General features: G+C 46.1%; 1 protein-coding gene across 1 annotated transcript in view; it reads right to left on the bottom strand.

Moving 5' to 3' along the window:
- Positions 1-1,433: 1,433 nt before the first annotated feature.
- LOC309375576 (small serum protein 2-like) overlaps positions 1,434-19,263 on the bottom strand; it is a 101,178-nt gene continuing 83,348 nt past the window's right edge. The window contains exons 2-4 of the mRNA XM_081921418.1: positions 3,224-3,317; positions 2,351-2,480; positions 1,434-1,604 (exon numbers count right to left, since the gene is read on the bottom strand). Coding sequence (XP_081777544.1) covers positions 1,499-1,604; positions 2,351-2,480; positions 3,224-3,317 — 330 coding nt within the window. The 3' untranslated portion in view covers positions 1,434-1,498. The remainder of the gene's footprint in view (positions 1,605-2,350; positions 2,481-3,223; positions 3,318-19,263) is intronic.

Below are 19,263 nucleotides of genomic sequence, written 5' to 3'. Positions count from 1 at the left end.
AACAGATGATCTCCGCAGGCAGCTGAATCGAGGCGGGTCGGGGCTGCTGATTCTTCTAGACCTGTCAGCAGCCTTCGACATGGTCGATCACAAACTTCTGGACCACCGCCTTGCCGACGTGGGAATCCAGGGCACAGTCCTTCAATGGCTGCGCTCGTTTCTCTCTGGTCGGGGACAGAGGGTGGGGCTTGGGGGGGAATTGTCATCGCGCCACTCCTTGGTATGTGGAGTGCCTCAGGGTGTGATACTCTCCCCGATGCTTTTTAACATCTTTATGCGCCCCCTCGCCCAGCTTGTCTGGAGTTTAGAGCTGGGCTGCCATCAGTATGCTGATGACACCCAACTCTATCTGTTGATGGATGGCCATCCTGACTCGGCCCCAGACACACTGATCAGATGTTTGGAAGCTGTGGCTGGATGGTTACGTGGGAGCCGGTTGAAGTTAAATCCTTTGAAGACAGAGGTCCTGTGGCTGGGACGGGATGATATCGGATTGGGGGGGGCAACTGCCATCTATTGCGGGGGTGCAATTAGTGCCAGCACCGTCCGTTAAGAGTTTGGGTGTAATCTTCGACACCTCCCTTTCCATGGAGGTGCAGATTGCAGCTATAACAAAGGCAGCATTTTTTCATCTCCGCCAAGTTAAGCAGTTGGCTCCTTACCTCTCTTGCCCTGACCCAGCCACTGTGATCCACACGACGGTCACCTCCAGACTGGATTATTGTAACTCGCTCTACATGGGGCTGCCCTTGAGACTGACCCAGAAACTCCAGCAGGTGCAGAATGACACAGTGAGACTCCTTACAGGGTCCTTGCTGCGAGATCACATTCACCCGGTGCTATACCAGCTGCACTGGCTCCCGGTGGAGTACAGGATCAGGTTTAAGGTGCTAGTTTTAACCTTTAAAGCCCTATACGGCCTAGGACCCTCGTACCTATGGGACCGCCTCTCCTGGTATGTCCCACAGAGAAACTTACGGTCTTCAAATAAAAACATCTTGAAGGTCCCAGGCCACAGAGACGTTAGGCTGGCCTCAACTAGAGCCAGGGCTTTTTCGGCTGTGGTTCCAAGCTGGTGGAATGCACTGTCACAAGAGACTAGGGCCCTGCGGGACTTGACATCTTTCCGCAGGGCCTGCAAGACAGAGCTGTTAAACCAGGCCTTTGGCCAGGGCACAACCTGACTTGACTTCCTCCTTTGGCAATCTTCGCGGAGTTTTGGCCCAATGATTGCCATTGGTTTGATTTGACTTAATTTTATAATGAATGATTTTAGAGTGTTCTACTGTTTTATTGTTGTTAGCCGCCCCGAGCCCGGCTCCAGCTGGGGAGGGCGGGATATAAATAAATTTTATCATCATCATCATCATTATGATATGAACCAAATTCTGCAAGTAGTGATATCAAGCAAAGACAACAGATACACACCGAAATGCACATATGACTGATTTATTCAGATTCTCTTACATGAAGGGAATTTGGGTGGGATTTGTAAAGCTCAGGAACAAGGTTTGGAGGGATCGTCCAGTTTATAGAACTCATATTTACATGTGTTTGGATTTACCACTGCTTTACATCCCGGAACATCAACAGTACCACCGTACCTAAAAAGAAGAAGGACAATGTGTAAACTAAGGCTTCCCTGAGCTTATGGAGATCTTGTAGAGGAGCTCTCCTTTCTCCTGCTCACTTAGGACCTGCCAAGAATGATTGGAACTGCCTGGCAGAAGAGCAGTTTTGCAAGATGTTTGCTCTGTCCAGGGAAAACCAAGCCCTTGGAAAACATTTGCCCTGAGGCCAAATTCTCCTGGGGAATCCAAGCTGAATGCACAAAGGACATGTCTTGCACAATATGCCATTGCATGTTGCTGTACGATTATTCTCTCTCTCCCCCCCCATATGTTTGCAGTGGTTGAGGGCAGCACCCATGCAGAAGAAAGGGTGTAGCAAAATGTTGGTGCAAAACCAAGAGGCCAGCCAGGAGGGAGACAGAAGGAGACATGAAGGTGCAGGAAAGAGGAGGGGTCCTGTTCCTTTGGGTGCATTGGGGTCCCTCTCCCCAGCACCAACTCCTAGGTGGTCTCCGGATGAGAGGATCTGGGACTCAGGGAGATCCCAAAGTCCAAGCTTCCGCACACCGAATGCCTGGTCATCGGATGATTGGAAAGGCACTCTGGACATGCTCAATGTTATGCAACCTATCTTCAGATGTAAAGATTAATTGGGACACCCATCTTCAGCTAATTCCGTCCATGAATGCTTATTGAGCAGAAGATCTTTCAGAGAGAACGGGGCAATATAATTTGAAAGAGATTAATAGACCCAGTGCCATTCTGGGTATTTGGCCTACCTGGAACAGCATCCCATTCCCCTTTCACTACATGTGCATTCCATGCACTGCGCTGTATTCCACTTGGAGCCAAATGGATGCTTGCTCCCATCATAGGGATCGGTACACTCAGTGGGCAGCACTGGTTTACCTAGGGAGAGAAATTTAATATCAGCCCCCAAACAGCTCATGCAGTAAGAAGCTGCTGCTCAGAACAATGCAGAAACTGTGCAAGAGAAGCACAGTGGCTGCAACTTGTCCACTTGTCCAGCTCCTCCTGTGCTTCTGACCGCAGCCTGATACGTGAAAATGTAATAGGTAAAGCATTTCCTGACATGGAGTGGAGTGGAGTGGGAAGCTTTATTCTTGCATGTCCTGTTTGCTGACCAGAAAGGTAGTGACCCTGGACGTCTGTCTTGCTTATACTGCGGCCCTGCAGTCTCCTGCTTGCGTCTGCAGACGGTGGTTCCAAGCTTAAGACAGGGTGGGAGTGAATGGGGTGCCCTGTGGATGGGGAATCTGGCCGTTTCAATGTCTATCAGTTGTTATTATTATTACTATTTATATACCATCCTCAGGGCTGTTCACAACCTAAAAATACAATCTAAAGAACACAAAATACATAATAAAGTAAGAGCTTAAGCAGGGACTCATCAATGAGAAGATGAGACGGGAGCAGCGTCAGGTCATTTTAGACTCTGAGCAGCATCACAACATCCAGAGAAGTGTAGATTTTGAAGGTAGCTGCATTTTGGTCTGAGTTCTGGTTCTGCAAGAGCAGATTTGGTAGGTGTATGCTAAAAAATCTCTAGTCAGGAACACATTTCCCAAACATAAAAAAATTATTTGGCCATGAATAGGCTGCTTATCAACATTACGTTGCTGTTTACTTACCATCTTTAATCTCTGCTTTGTGCTGGCTAAACATGCAGGCTCCCTGACACAAGGCAAGTGTCAGAGACAAGGCAGTCAGGCTCAAGAGGATTTTCTGCAAAACAGACACACACATGCACAAATCATTCAAGAGGGTGTTATCATATATTTATTTGTAGAACCTCTCATTCTGTTTAAAATTAGATTGTATGTGACTAATTTTTGGTAAGACCAGAGCCACTGAAATTAATGTGCCTTAGTTAGTCTTGTCCATCAATTTCAATGGATCTACTCTGGGTATGATTTGCACTTGATTCAACCCTAGGCTGTTATGTACTGAAGTTCTCACCCTGGGCCAGCAGGGGGATACTGTAGATAGTTTTCACTCAGGTCCACGTCAGTTATTTTAGGCGGGAGACTCTGGGTTGTTGTTGCTACAATGTTGACAGCCGGCTGCCTATAAAAGCAGGCCGGCTGAGCTGTTTGCTGTTCAGTTTTCTGTTCCAGCTTACAAAATAAAGAGCTGCTTTGGAGAAATCGCTGTGTCGTCTGCCATGTCTACCCACTATTCTACATAGGCCTTTGAAAAAATCCCTCTATATTAAGCTTCTACACTTGAGTAGCTGAGTTGGGTCATTTTATTCTTAAGAGGGATTTTTAAGAGGGTTGGTTCCAGAATTACAAAAGCCATCCTGGCTTTGGATTTGATCGCCAAATGTGAGCTCTATAGAGCAACCTTTCAGCAACCTTTTTCAGCCGTGGGCCGGTCCACCGTCCCTCAGACCATGTGGTGGGCTGGACTATATTTTGGGGGGAAATATGAACAAATTACTATGCCCTACAAATAACCCAGAGATGCATTTTAAAGAAAAGGACACATTCTACTCATGTAAAAACTCCTGGACTGTACGCGGGCCGGATTGAGAAGGCGATTGGGCTGCATCCTGCCCCTGGGCCTTAGGTTGCCTACCCCTGCTGTAAAACACAGACTGTGCCTGGACAGAGCAGAGGAAAAGTAAGGGTGGATAAGCCTTCAGATAAGCCTGGAGTCTGAGAAAGCCTCAGCAAGTGAGGTACTCAATCCTCATAATTCTGAATGCCTTTGCACACCCCCTCTCCACACCTCAAATCCCCCTTTCCACCATTTAAACCTAATCTAGATTAAAGAAAAAATTGTGTACCAACCGTCTCCAAAGCATTCCACTTACCATCTTGGTTTTTCAATGATTTGCTGGCAAACTGTTATTGGGGCGTGGAGGAAAGAGCTCTGGTGTCCCTCCTGTAAGTCTGTGGAGAATCCCATACGCCCTTTTATACAAATGGGAAGGAGGAGGGGCAAAATGAGAGGGATGGAGGTCCTAACGGGCAAAGGAAATGCTTGCATCAGAAGGAAATATTTGCTTCTGATGACATGAATGTTTCCAACAACAGCTGGGAGAGTTCTACATCTTCTGGAGATATTCATTGATAAGTGCAGACCAGAACCAGAACTGGGAACAGGAAAATCACGTTAAATGTTATTAGACCAGGATAGTGTTGAGTTCTGCAAGAGATATGGCTCTAGATATTTGTCTCCAGGGCCTCACCTCAAGAAGGATACTGGCAAAAAAGGCCAGCAAATTGGCCAAGAAAATGCTTACCAGGAAGAAAACATTGCAAGCAAAATGAACAAGGGGGTGGAGCAACTCCCCCAAGGAAAGATTGCAGCATTTGGGATTTCTTACCCTAGAGAAAAGGCAAGTAAGAGGTGACATGATGCAGGCACATGAAATTTGGAGAGGGCTTTCATCCACTACCAGTCACTGTTCTGCCTCTGCAGTCAGTCATCTGCCAAAGTTGTGACATTTGCTCTGAGACAAGCAAAAGCCCATTTATCTGCAGGAAAAATTCCTCCCTAGCTGTGAGAAATTATATAGGTTGTATTTTCAGATTGCTTTCACAAAATAAGACATGCTTTTTTATTAATTATGAAGGGCTCAAGGCTATAGGACTATAGCATCTAGGGTGTAGGTTGCTATTTCAAAATAGCTGTGGCTAAACATTCTATAGGGTGTTGTTTCTTTAGAAATCGTGAGGCTAGGGACTTTTTAGTAAGAAAAACATGTTCATGTTTCTGAAGAAATTTGTGTTTGTTCATGCTTCAATTATAGGGCATCTTTAGCAACCTTGCGGTCAGGGGCTTTCTAGCAAGAAGAGAGAGGTGCCAACGGTCACACAGGGAGGGAAACATGGCCCCCCAGGACCAGACTACGGCTGCGCTGAGGCAGAAAACGCAATTCCCTGGAGCCCCAGGGAAGTGAATTCCTCCCCAATATTTTGGGAGATGTATCAATTCCTCTCAGTGAGCTACACTTCCAGAGCTGCACTTACAGAGTAGTTTAACCATCAATCTCCCTTCCCAGGCAAGCCTGGAGAAGGGACTAGGCACCCCTCAGCACCCTTCACATCCTTCCCAAGATGATTTGGGGGACACCATGACTGTGAAAGTGACCTCTGAGTGCTTTCAATGGATGCTGCTCATGTGGCCTTAATCTCAGCCGACCCAAGTGACTTGTGGGCCTCAGGTGCCTTGCCTGCGTTTTCTTGGGAGAATGGGGGTAGTTTTTTGGTCACAGTGGAATATTCTTGTTTTTATCCATGATAATAAATATTCAATAAAAGATAAGAGACACACACAAATAACTGATTTAATTACATTCCCGTGTCTGAAAGGACAGGGATGTGTGTTGAAAGCTTAGAAACATGCCTTGGAGGGGCCTTGGATTTTAACGTACTTATATTCCCATGTTTTTTAACCTAACTCCCCTTTGCATCCATCAGCAGCTGCAGAATCACCGTATCTAAGAAGGAGCTGAACATGTAGGCCAAACTTGATCTAGAGTCGCCAAGGTGTTTTTCTTCCACAGCCTTCATCTATCTTGGAAATGCTTTGCTGGATCCTGGGGAAACGAAGGTTTGGGAAATCCTACCTGGGTTTGCCTGAGGCAAATTTGCTTGGGGAATCTCGGGCTGGGTGTGCACCAGGCCCAGCTGTGCAAAAATGTGCTTCATTCTACACAACGTTTCAAACACACACACTGCACGAAATGTGCTTGGCTGCACATTAGAAGAAACCGGTCTTGATTAGGGATTGGGGGGGTCACTTAAGTTCATACTGAAAGCCAAATTTATCAAATTTGCACTTTCCAAAATAATATGAGAACCAAAACAGAGGCATCTCTGGAAATTCAGTTATCCAAATTTTGTGATGCAGTTCACCAACTAACCATTGTTTACCAAAATACATGAAGTGGGTAAAAATGTGCTTAAAAATGAATATATTAGTGGAAATAGCCTATCTGTCGGGAAGCCAATGAAGAACCGTGGTTTGCAGAAGGGCATAGATGAGAGGCTGAAGAGGGGAGAAGCTTGGAAATATTGGCAGAGGAAGAGCAGAAGAAGCAGCAGCACCAGGGGAGAGACAGCTGACAGACGCCGTGTCCTTGGAAAGGATTCCTGGCCAGCCCCCCTTCCGGGGCCAGGTGGGCATCGAGGGGAGCAGAACAGGGAGCGCAGAGGCAGACAGCTCAGCTAAGCCGATGCAGGAGTGACGTAGAATAGGGGAGACCTGGAGGGAGCAATGCCGTTATTTAGGGAAGACTGCATTCCTTTGTCACGCTTTGTGAATTATAAATTGCTTGGTAAGAACGTTCATCCTTTCTCTGCCTCTTGGCTGCCACCGTGGGAGGGATCTGATCCCCCAAAGCCTGACACTACCCGGCCCCTACAATCATCTTCATGTGCCTCCTTCCCCAGAGGTCCAGTGGGCGGGAGAGGTACTTTACTTTTTCCTTTTCTTTTTCTCCTCCTGTTTTTAGTAGGTATTTTGTGTTTTTATGCTGTCAACTGCCCTGAGATCTTTGTGTGGAGGGCAGTATACAAATATAATAAAAATAAATGTTAAAAGGCGAGTCTCTAACCCTCCTAGGCAGAAGGTTATGAAGCACAATGTGCATGTTCTAAGCAACTTCTGTTAAATGAGCCAGCCTGGCCACTCCAGTCTGTCAGGGGGTTCAGCCAAGTCAGAATTGTGATTGTTAAGTGACTTGTATCTGATCCAATACAAAAAAGTCACATTAACTTTAAAATAAACAACTTATTTCAAATTAAGCAATAGTTAATAATCCATTAGTATCTAAATAGCTGCTGATAGCTGAGATAGGCATGTCTATAACTTTCCTTATGATATGTACCAAATTCTGCAAGTAGTGATATCAAGCAAAGACAACAGATACACACCGAAATGCACATATGACTGATTTATTCAGATTCTCTTACATGAAGGGAATTTGGGTGGGATTTGTAAAGCTCAGGGACAGGGTTTGGAGGGATCATCCAGTTTATAGAACTCATATTTACATGTGTTTGGATTTACCACTGCTTTACATCCCGGAATATCAACAGTACCACCGTACCTAAAAAGAAGAAGAACAATGTGTAAACTAAGGCTTCCCTGAGCTTATGGAGATCTTGTAGAGGAGCGCTCCTTTCTCCTGCTCACTTAGGACCTGCCAAGAATGATTGGAACTGCCTGGCAGAAAAACAGTTTTGCAAGATGTTTGCTCCATCCAGGGAAAACCAAGCCCTTGGAAAACATTTGCCCTGAGGCCAAATTCTCCTGGGGAATCCAAGCTGAATGTCTTGCACAATATGCCATTGCATGTTGCTGTACGATGACCCTCCCCCCAATATGTTTGCGGTGGTTGAGGGCAACACCCATGCACAAAAAAGGGTGCAGCAAAATGTTGGTGCGAAACCAAGAGGCCAGCCAGGAGGGAGACAGAAGGAGACAGGAAGGTGCAGGAAAGAGGAGGGGTCCTATTCCACTGGGTGCATCGGGGTCCCTCTCCCTAGCACCAACTCCTAGGTGGTCTCCGGATGAGAGGATCTGGGACTCAGGGAGATCCCAAAGTCCAAGCTTCAACACAGCGAATGCCTGGTGATTGGATGATTGGAAAGGCACTCTGGACATGCTCAGTGCTTGTTCCAAATCAAATTTCATGACTTTGCTTTCTATAAACTCTATAAATATCTTAATTAATCAATCAATTCATTGTTTGGTTCAAGGAAATGTAGGCAACAATTTTATGCAACCTATCTTCAGATGTACAAGGGACGCAGGTGGCGCTGTGGGTTAAAGCCTCAGCGCCTAGGACTTGCCGATTGAAAGGTCGGCGGTTCGAATCCCTGCGGCGGGGTGCGCTCCCGCTGCTCGGTCCCAGCGCCTGCCAACCTAGCAGTTCGAAAGCACCTCCGGGTGCAAGTAGATAAATAGGGACCGCTTACCAGCGGGAAGGTAAACGGCGTTTCCGTGTGCGGCTCTGGCTCGCCAGAGCAGCTTCGTCACGCTGGCCACGTGACCCGGAAGTGTCTTCGGACAGCGCTGGCCCCTGGCCTCTTGAGTGAGATGGGCGCACAACCCCAGAGTCTGTCAAGACTGGCCCGTACGGGCAGGGGTACCTTTACCTTTATCTTCAGATGTATAGATTTATTGGGACACCCCTCTTCAGCTAATTCCATCCCTGAATGTTTATTGAGCAGAAGGTCTTCCAGAGAGAACGAGGAAAAATAATTTGAAAGAGATTAATAGACCCAGTGCCATTCTGGGTATTTGGCCTACCTGGAACAGCACTGCATTCCACTTTCACTACATGTGCATTCCATGCACTGCGCTGTATTCCACTTGGAGCCAAATGGATGCTTGCTCCCATCATAGGGATCAGTACACTCAGTGGGCAGCACCGGCTTACCTAGAGAGAGAAATTTAACATTAGCCCCCAAACAGCTCATGCAGTAAGAAGCTGCTGCTCAGAACAATGCAGAGACTGTGCAAGAGAAGCACAGTGACTTATACTGCGGCCCTGCAGTCTCCTGCTTGCGTCTGCAGACGGTGGTTCCAAGCTTAAAACAGGGAGGGAGTGAATGGGGTGCCCTGTGGATGGGGAATCTGGCCGTTTCAATTTCTATCAGTTATTATTATTGTTACTATTTATATATCATCCTCAGGGCAGTTCACAACCTAAAAACACAAAATACATAATAAAAGTAAGGGCTTAAGCAGGGACTCATCAATGAGAAGATGAGACAGGAGCAGCATTAGGTCATTTTAGACTCTGAGCAGCATTACAACATCCGGAGAAGTGTAGATTTTGAAGGTTGCTGCATTTTGGTCTGTGTTCTGGTTCTGCAAGAGCAGATTTGGTAGGTGTATGCTAAAAATGAATGGGGTGCATTTCCCCCTCATCTCTAGTCAGGAACACATTTTTCAAACATTAAATAATTATTTGGCCATGAATAGGCTGCTTATCAACATTACGTTGCTGTTTACTTACCATCTTTAATCTCTGCTTTGTGCTCGCTGAATGTGCAGAATCCCTGACACAAGGCAAGTGTCAGAGACAAGGCAGTCAGGCTCAAGAGGATTTTCTGCAAAACAGACACACACATACAGAAATCGTTCAACATGATGCTATCATATATTTATATGTAGAACCTCTTGTTCTGTTTAAAAATGTATGTGACTAAATTTTAGTCAGAGTAGAGCCACTGAAATTAATGTGCCAAAGTTAATCTTGTCCATCAATTTCGATGGATCTACTCTGAGTATGATTTGCACTGGATTCAACCCTAGGCCTTTGAAAAAATCCCTCTATATTAAGCTTCTACACTTGAGTAGCTGAGTTGGGTCATTTTATTCTTAAGAGGGATTTTTAAGACGGACGGTTCCAGAATTACAAAAGCCATCCCGGCTTTGGATTTGATTGCCATATGTGAGCTCTAAAGCTATAGAGCAACCTTTCAGCAACCTTTTTCAGCCGTGGGCCGGTCCACCGTCCCTCAGACCATGTGGTGGGCTGGACTATATTTTGGGGGGAAATATGAACAAATTACTATGCCCTACAAATAACCCAGAGATGCATTTTAAAGAAAAGGACACATTCTACTCATGTAAAAACTCCTGGACTGTACGCGGGCCGGATTGAGAAGGCGATTGGGCTGCATCCTGCCCCTGGGCCTTAGGTTGCCTACCCCTGCTGTAAAACACAGACTGTGCCTGGACAGAGCAGAGGAAAAGTAAGGGTGGATAAGCCTTCAGATAAGCCTGGAGTCTGAGAAAGCCTCAGCAAGTGAGGTACTCAATCCTCATAATTCTGAATGCCTTTGCACACCCCCTCTCCACACCTCAAATCCCCCTTTCCACCATTTAAACCTAATCTAGATGAAAGAAAAAATTGTGTGCCAACCGTCTCCAAAGCATTCCACTTACCATCTTGGTTTTTCAATGAGTTGCTGGCAAACTGTTATTGGGGCGTGGAGGAAAGAGCTCTGGTGTCCCTCCTGTAAGTCTGTGGAGAATCCCATATCCCCTTTTATACAAATGGGAAGGAGGAGGGGCAAAATGAGAGGGATGGAGGTCCTAACGGGCAAAGGAAATGCTTGCATCAGAAGGAAATATTTGCTTCTGATGACATGAATGTTTCCAACAACAGCTGGGAGAGTTCTACATCTTCTGGAGATATTCATTGATAAGTGCAGACCAGAACCAGAACTGGGAACAGGAAAATCACGTTAAATGTTATTAGACCAGGATAGTGTTGAGTTCTGCAAGAGATATGGCTCTAGATATTTGTCTCCAGGGCCTCACCTCAAGAAGGATACTGTCAAAAAAGGCCAGCAAATTGGCCAAGAAAATGCTTGCCAGGAAGAAAACATTGCAAGCAAAATGAAGAAGGGGGTGGAGCAACTCCCCCAAGGAAAGATTGCAGCATTTGGGATTTCTTACCCTAGAGAAAAGGCAAGTAAGAGGTGACAGGATACAGGCATATGAAATTAGGAGAGGGCTTTCATCCACTACCAGGCACATGAAATTAGGAGAGGGCTTTCATCCGCTACCAGTCACTGTTCTGCCTCTGAAGTCAGTCATCTGCCAAAGTTGTGACATTTGCTCTGAGACAAGCTAAAGCCCATTTATCTGCAGGAATAATTCCTCTCCAGCTGTGAGAAATATATATAGGTTGTCTTTTCAGATTGCTTTCGCAAAATAAAACATGCTTTTTAAAATTAATTATGAAGGTCACAAGGCTAAAGGACTAAAGCAGTTAGGGCATAGGTTGCTATTGCTATTTCAAAATAGCTGTGGCTAAACATTCTTTAGGGTGTTGTTTCTTTAGAAATTGTGAGGCTAGGGACTTTTTAGGAAGAAAAACAAGTTGTTGCATGTTTCTGAAGAAATTGAGTATCTTTAGCAACCTTATGGCCAGGGGCTTCTGGCAAGAAAAGAAGATCTTGCCATGCTTCAATCATAAGGCATCTTTAGCAACCTTGAGGTCAGGGGCTTTTTAGCAAGAAGGGAGAGGCACCAAGGGCCACGCAGGGAGGAAAACATGGCTAAGCAGGACCAGACTACGGCTGCGCTGAGGCAGAAAGCGCCACTTCCCTGGAGCCCCAGGGAAGTGAATTCCTCAGCAATATTTTGGGAGATGTACGTGGGTAGCGCTGTGGTGTAAACCATTGAGCCTTGGGCTTGCTGATCGGAAGGTCGGCGGTTCAAAGCCCCGCGACGGGGTGAGCTCCCATTGCTTGGTCCCTGCTCCTGCCCACCTAGCAGTTCGAAAGCACATCAAAGTGCAAGTAGATAAATAGGTATTGCTCCAGCGGGAAGGTAAACGGCCTTTCCCTGCACTGCTCTTGTTTCACCAGAAGCGGCTTTGTCATGTTGGCCACATGACCCGGAAAAACTGTTTGTGGACAAACGTCAGCTCCCTCGGCCAGTAAAGCCAGAGTCGTTCGCCACTTGACTTAACTGTCAGGGGTCCTTTACCTTTTGACAAGTAGTATCAATTCCTCTCAGTGAGCTACACTTCCAGAGTAGTTTAAGCATCAATCTCCCTTTCCAGGCAATCCTGGAGAAGGGACTTGGGCACCCCTCAGCACCCTTCACATCCTTCCCAAGATGTGTTTCATTCTACACAACGTTTCAAACACACACACTGCACGAAATGTGCTTGGCTGCACATTAGAAGAAACCGGTCTTGATTAGGGATTGGGGGGGGTCACTTAAGTTCATACTGAAAGCCAAATTTATCAAATTTGCACTTTCCAAAATAATATGAGAACCAAAACAGAGGCATCTCTGGAAATTCAGTTATCCAAATTTTGTGATGCAGTTCACCAACTAACCGTTCTTTACCAAAATACATGAAGTGGGTAAAAATGTGCTTGAAAATGAATATATTAGTGGAAATAGCATATACTTTATATTAGGGAAGTGTAGGCCTATGTTTCTGTCCAAGACAGAGTGATAGGAACTGGGGCATAGTATGCTTTTTTTTGTTTGTAAGGAAGCATTTGGGATGCAGATGGTGCTGTGGTCTAAACCACTGAGCCTCTCAGGAGGTCAGCGGTTTGAATCCCCACAACGGGGTGAGCTCCCATTGGTCAGTCCCTGCTCCTGCCAACCTAGCAGTTAGAAAGCACGTCAAACTGCAAGTAGATAAATAGGTACCACTCCGGTGGGAAGGTAAACGGCGTTTCCGTGTGCTGCTCTGGTTCACCAGAAGAGGCTTAGTCATGCTGGCCACATGACCCGGAAAAAGTCTCTGCGGACAAACGCTGGCTCCCTCGGCCTATAGAGTGAGATGAGCGCACAACCCCAGAGTTATCTGCGACTGGACTTAACTGTCAGGGGTCCTTTACCTTTTACCTTTTTGAATTAAGCATTTGGATCAATACACAGAACATCATCAAAGCTATGTACACATTAAATTCTTAATGAGGACAGCCATTGCCATCTCCCTGTGGAGGCTATGACTCTCCTTCCAGGCAGAGAGACAAAACGCTCTAGTGATACTTTTAGAGAGATGAATAAATACAACACTGTTTGGAGGCTTTTGCCTACCTGGGACAGCATTGCATCCCATGACTACTACATTTGCAACTCATGCATTTAGCTGTGTTCCATGAGGAGCCACGTGGGTTCGTGCTCTGCTCATATCTATTGGGGCGTAGAGTTGACCTACGGAGAGAAATTCAATCCATTTGCTTGGACAGGCGGAGTCCCCCCAACCCTAGGCGCCCCCCAAGCGGAATAAGGACTCAAGACAACGTGCTATGGGATTAAAATTGGCCAGAACTTTATTAAGTTTCAGGCATAGGAAGACCTTGGCTCAGGCATTCGGCACTTATCCTTCCCAGTCCCCAGCTGGGGAGCTGGGAGACATCAGGGTTATCCAGAATGTGTGGGGTTGGGCTGGCTCTGGAGAACATATGTTCCCACCCCCTGTTTCGCTGCTCAGCATATGGCCAGTGCCTCCCCTCAAGACCACTTTAATGGGGAACCCTGGGATCACCGCTGCAAGGGGGGCATGGGTCACTGCTTCACACACACACACCCCATTTAGGAAGAAAGACTAAAGGATTCCGCCCAATACCTGAAACCACCATAGTTGTGATGTTTTGAAAGCTCTGGAGCCAACTGGCACTTCGCAGGTAGTATTCACCTTCTGTTGTGTGGGCAGGGCGGTCCCTCCCCTTACCTGGCCGATCCCCTGGCAACGCATCCCCAGGCGGGATTGGGTGATTGGCTGAGGTAGGCGGAGACCTCCAGGTATCCAGCCTGGGGAGGGTGAAGCCAGCCTGTACCACCGGAAGACGCATTGGGATCGGGGGGGGGGGTTTGCATGTGACCACACAAAAGGCGCTCCCTCCATTTGATGTCGGGAGCGCTCATTATTCCACAGTTTAGGGCCCAAACCTGTCAGTGTCAGTGAAAACCTGCTCATGAAGTCAGAAGTCAATCTGGGGGAAAGTACCCCCCCAGAGTGGGAGAGGCAGTTGCTTTCAGGACCAGTTACACACACACCACACACACATGGTTAAAGAGTGGGTAACATTAAGGAATACCAGGTTACTGGATTTGGAAGGATTTGACAGAAGATAAGGGTGGCATTCACATTTGTGGTTTGACAAAGTCAAAGTGCTTAAAGATGATGTTCTTAACCATTATATAAGAAGGAATCTGCTGGAGATGTAGAAGAGAAATAAAAAGCTTCTGGAACACAACCCCCCCCCCATGACTATCACCAACAGAGGGCTGTGTGCATAAAGAAATAAACATGCAACCTAAATGGGTTCTATACAGAGATCTCTTGAGCTTTCAGGAAAATGCATGTAAGAATAAAAAGTTCAACAAAATATGAAACTTAGTGAGCGACTAAGATGTTTCTATCTACAAAGAACTAGCTCAGATGTATAAGAATGTATCAAAGAAATGTTGCAAATGCAAGAACTGCGAGGGGTCATTTTATCACATGTGGTGGATCTGCAGGAAGACCAAGGCCTTTTGGGACATGATACATAATTGGGGGGAGGGGAGGAATGAACTGACCTTTCCCAAGAGGCCAGAATTCTTCCTGCTAGGGATATTAGAAAGCAAAATTGCAAAGAAGGCCTCAGCTGTATTTATTTATGTATGGAACTACAGGGCAAGGATTCTCAAATCATCCTTCCCAATCTGTGTTGGTTCTCGCAGTGATGTAGGATTCTGGAAGCTCAGGGTTCAAAATCACACGGGGATAGCCCCACATAAGGAGAAAAGGCTCCCCATTGCAAAGGAGCCCAGCCCCAATGCATGAAGAGCAATGGGGCCAGTTATAGGGGTTGCATTTGTAGGACCAGGGACAGCTAGACTGTCTCTACTGCTATAGGCATAGCCAAGGGGTGCTGGGGGAGCAGCTGCTCCCCAAACTTAACTAACCAATTGCATCACAGATAACTCAGTTCTGCCCCCCCTCCGACGAAAAGCCTGCCCTTTAATATAAATCCTGGCTAGGCCCCTGTCCACTGCACCCCTTGTATGGTGGGAATCGTGGAGGGAGGGACATTGGCCCAAGTAGGGCTTGAAGGAAAAGGCAAGCTGGTCTTAATCCAGGAATGGGAAGATCTGTGAGTTACAGTTCCCTCCTCCTTCAGCTCTCAGCTCTCCACATTCCCACATCAGTAGTTTGGTGTGGATTTCTCCTACACACACATACACATCTTTGTATTGGGGTGTCCCCTAATATAGATTTTCCCTAAGACAATGCATTTTTGTAATTTTTCCCAGTAATGCACGGATATGCTGCCTTCTCTTTCTCTCTCTCATCTCCCTTTCACACACACATATGGTGTGTCTTGACAATGAGCAAATGGGCAGAAACAAACATAAACAGATAGACCATGTTTCTTGAAGATGGACTTCTGGCAAGCGATGGGCTGCACCTCACAACGGTTGGGAGGAAAGTTTTTGCCAAAAATCTCAGAAACCTCATCAGGAGGGCTTTAAACTGACTAATGTGGGAGAGGGAGACAGTGCTCCTGAAGGTAGGAGTCTATCAATTGATGAAGATGATCATCCAAATGTCATAGACCAAATGGAGCAAACAGCACGCAGACCTAGTGGTGGGAGGAAAAAATCCTTAAATAAGAGACACGGGGGAATGATTAATGGACTTCAATGTCTGTACACTAATGCGCAAAGCATGGGAAATAAACAAGATGAGCTTGAGCTCTTGGTACAGCAAACTAAATATGACATAATAGGCATCACTGAAACCTGGTGGGATAAGTCCCATGATTGGAATGTAATAATGGAGGGATACAATCTATTTCAGAGAAACAGACCAGACAAGAAAGGAGGAGGAGTGGCGTTATATGTCAGGGATGTGTATACCTGTGAAGAGATCCAAGATTTAGAACCTCAAAGCCAAAGTGAGAGCATTTGGGTCAAAATTAAGGGAGAGAAGAATAACAGGGACCTCATTGTGGGAGTTTACTATAGATCCCCAAGCCAAACGGAGGACATAGATGATGCCTTCCTGGAACAGATGGCCAAGCATGCAAAAGGAAGGGAGATACAGTAGTAGTAATGGGGGACTTCAATTACCCGGATATTTGTTGGATGTCAAACTCAGCCAAGAGTATAAGGTCAAACAGATTCCTCACTGGCCTTGCAGACAACTTCATTGTCCAGAAAGTGGGAGAAGCAACAAGAGGAACAGCCATTTTAGATCTGGTCCTAACCAATGTTGATGACCTGGTTAGTGGGGTAGAAGTAGAAGGATCATTAGGTGCGAGTGATCATGCTCTTCTGAAGTTTACTATACAGCGGAAAGGAGCAGCCAAACATACTAGGACTCAATTTCTTGATTTTAAGAAAGCCGACTTCATAAAACTTAGGGAAGTGCTGGGTGAAATCCCATGGACAATAATACTAAAAGGAAAGGGAGTACATGATGGCTGGGAGTTTGTTAAGAGGGAGATAGTAAAAGCACAACTTCAGGCAATACCAATGAGACGGAAACATGGAAGGTGCCTAAAGAAGCCAGGGTGGCTATCTAAAGAACTTTTAACTGAGTTAAGATTAAAAAAGGATGTCTACAAAAAATGGAAAAGGGGGGAAACCACCAAAGAGGAATCCAAACAAATAGCCAGCACGTGTAGACACAAAGTCAGAAAAGCTAAAGCACAGAATGAACTCAAGCTTGCTAGAGAGGTTAAAAGCAACAAAAAAGGCTTTTATGGGTATGTTCGTAGCAAAAGGAAGAACAAAGAAACAGTGGGGTCACTCAGAGGAGAAGATGGTGAAATGCAAACAGGGGACACAGAAAGGGCTGAACTCCTCAATGCCTTCTTTGCCTCAGTCTTCTTCGATAAAGAAAACAATGCCCGACCTGAAGAATTTGGAGCAAATGATTCAGCAGAGGAAACACAACCCAGAATAACTAAGGAGATAGTACAAGAATACTTGGCTAGTCTAGATGTATTCAAGTCTCCAGGGCCAGATGAACTGCATCCAAGAGTATTAAAAGAACTGGCAGATGTGATCTCAGAACCACTGGCAGTCATCTTTGAGAATTCCTGGAGAACAGGCGAAGTCCCGGCAGACTGGAGGAGGGCAAATGTTGTCCCTATTTTCAAAAAGGGGGAAAGAGAGGACCCAAATAATTACCGCCCAGTCAGTCTGACATCAATACCAGGGAAGATTCTGGAGCAGATCATTAAGCAAACAGTCTGTGAGCACCTAGAAAGGAATGCTGTGATCACCAATGGTTGTCAAGCCTCTGCTGAAAGACCTCCAAAGAAGGAAACTCCACCACACTCCTTGGCAGCAAATTCCACTGTCGAACAGCTCTTACTGTCAGGAAGTTCTTCCTAATGTTTAGGTGGAATCTTCTTTCTTGTAGTTTGGATCCATTGCCCCGTGTCTGCTTCTCTGGAGCAGCAGAAAACTGTTACCAAAAAAGGAGCAATGCAGCAGCGAGCAGCTGGCTGGAAAGCCAAACAGGATGTTTGTGACTGTTACCATGGGAACAAGGGGGCAGTCCATTCACTGTACTGAGCACCGGATGTTAGCTCAGTGTGTGTCATATGACCTGTACTGGAAGTACATGGGAGGAGAATATTTTCTCTGCTGTTGAGTGCAGACATGTTTCTCTGTACTGCTGCAAAAGACAGAAATAAAAGCATGTAAATATATTTCTGTCTGTCTCTTTCCCCTCCCTGGGGATAGCAGGGAAGAGGGGGAAAGGAATGGTGTGTTCTTTTCACGTCTGAGAGGGATCGCCGATAAGAGACCTCACCTGTTTTCCTGCCGGGAGTCGCAGCGGGGAGGTCAACAAGGAAATCAGCCGGTGCCTAGCAGAGTGGCACATTCCTCTGACAAGGCTTGATTCCAACAATGGTAGCAGAGGATGGTTTCTTCGCTCCATGGAAGTCTGCAATGAGAGGTTGATGCACCTCTGCACCTAAGGCAGGAAGATAACGTCTGCGTACAGCCAGAAGCTGAACAGACAAGCCACGGAGCCCCAAGGTATGAAAATTTCGGGCTAAAAGTGTGAACGCAGATTGATATATTCTCTGGTTCACGGGAGCAGCGTTTGGGAAAAACAGCTCCGAGAGAGAAGCTTGCATTCCAGGAATTTTTGTGGTTGATAATTCCCTCCTCTCCCTCCTCTATGTGACATCCTTTTATATATTTGAACATGGCTATCATATCACCCCTTAACCTCCTCTTCTCCAAGCTAAACATGCCCAGCTCCCTTAGCCATTCCTCATAAGGCATCGTTTCCAGGCCTTTGACCATTTTGGTTGCCCTCCTCTGGACACGTTCCAGTTTGTCAGTGTCCTTCTTGAACTGTGGTGCCCAGAACTGGACACAGTACTCCAGGTGAGGTCTGACCAGAGCAGAATACAGTGGCACTATTACTTCCCTTGATCTAGATGCTATACTCCTATTGATGCAGCCCAGAATTGCATTGGCTTTTTTAGCTGCCACGTCACACTGTTGGCTCATGTCAAGTTTGTGGTCAACCAAGACTCCTAGATCCTTTTCACATGTACTGCTCTCAAGCCAGGTGTCACCCATCTTGTATTTGTGCCTCTCATTTTTTTTGCCCAAGTGCAATACTTTACATTTCTCCCTGTTAAAATTCATCTTGTTTGTTTTGGCCCAGTTCTCTAATCTGTCAAGGTCATTTTGAATTGTGATCCTGTCCTCTGGGGTGTTAGCCACCCCTCCCAGTTTGGTGTCATCTGCAAATTTGATCAGGATGCCCTTGAGTCCATCATCCAAGTCGTTGATAAAGATGTTGAATAAGACCGGGCCCAAGACAGAACCCTGTGGCACCCCACTAGTCACTCTTCTCCAGGATGAAGAGGAACCATTGATGAGCACCCTTTCGGTTCGGTCAGTCAGCCAGTTACAAATCCACTGAGTGGTAGCATAGTCAAGACCGCATTTTACCAGCTTCTTTACAAGAATATCATGGGGCACCTTGTCAAATGCCTTGCTGAAATCAAGGTAGGCTACATCCACTGCGTTCCCTTCATCTACCAGGCTTGTAATTCTGTCAAAAAACGAGATCAGGTTAGTCTGACATGACTTATTTTTCAGAAATCCATGCTGACTATTGGTGATCACAGCATTCCTTTCTAGGTGCTCACAGACTGTTTGCTTAATGATCTGCTCCAGAATCTTCCCTGGT

The sequence above is a fragment of the Podarcis melisellensis genome (genome assembly GCF_964234715.1).
Source record: "Podarcis melisellensis genome assembly, chromosome: 8".
Taxonomy (NCBI): Eukaryota; Metazoa; Chordata; class Lepidosauria; order Squamata; family Lacertidae; genus Podarcis; species Podarcis melisellensis.
This window is presented reverse-complemented; position numbering and strand designations above follow the sequence as displayed.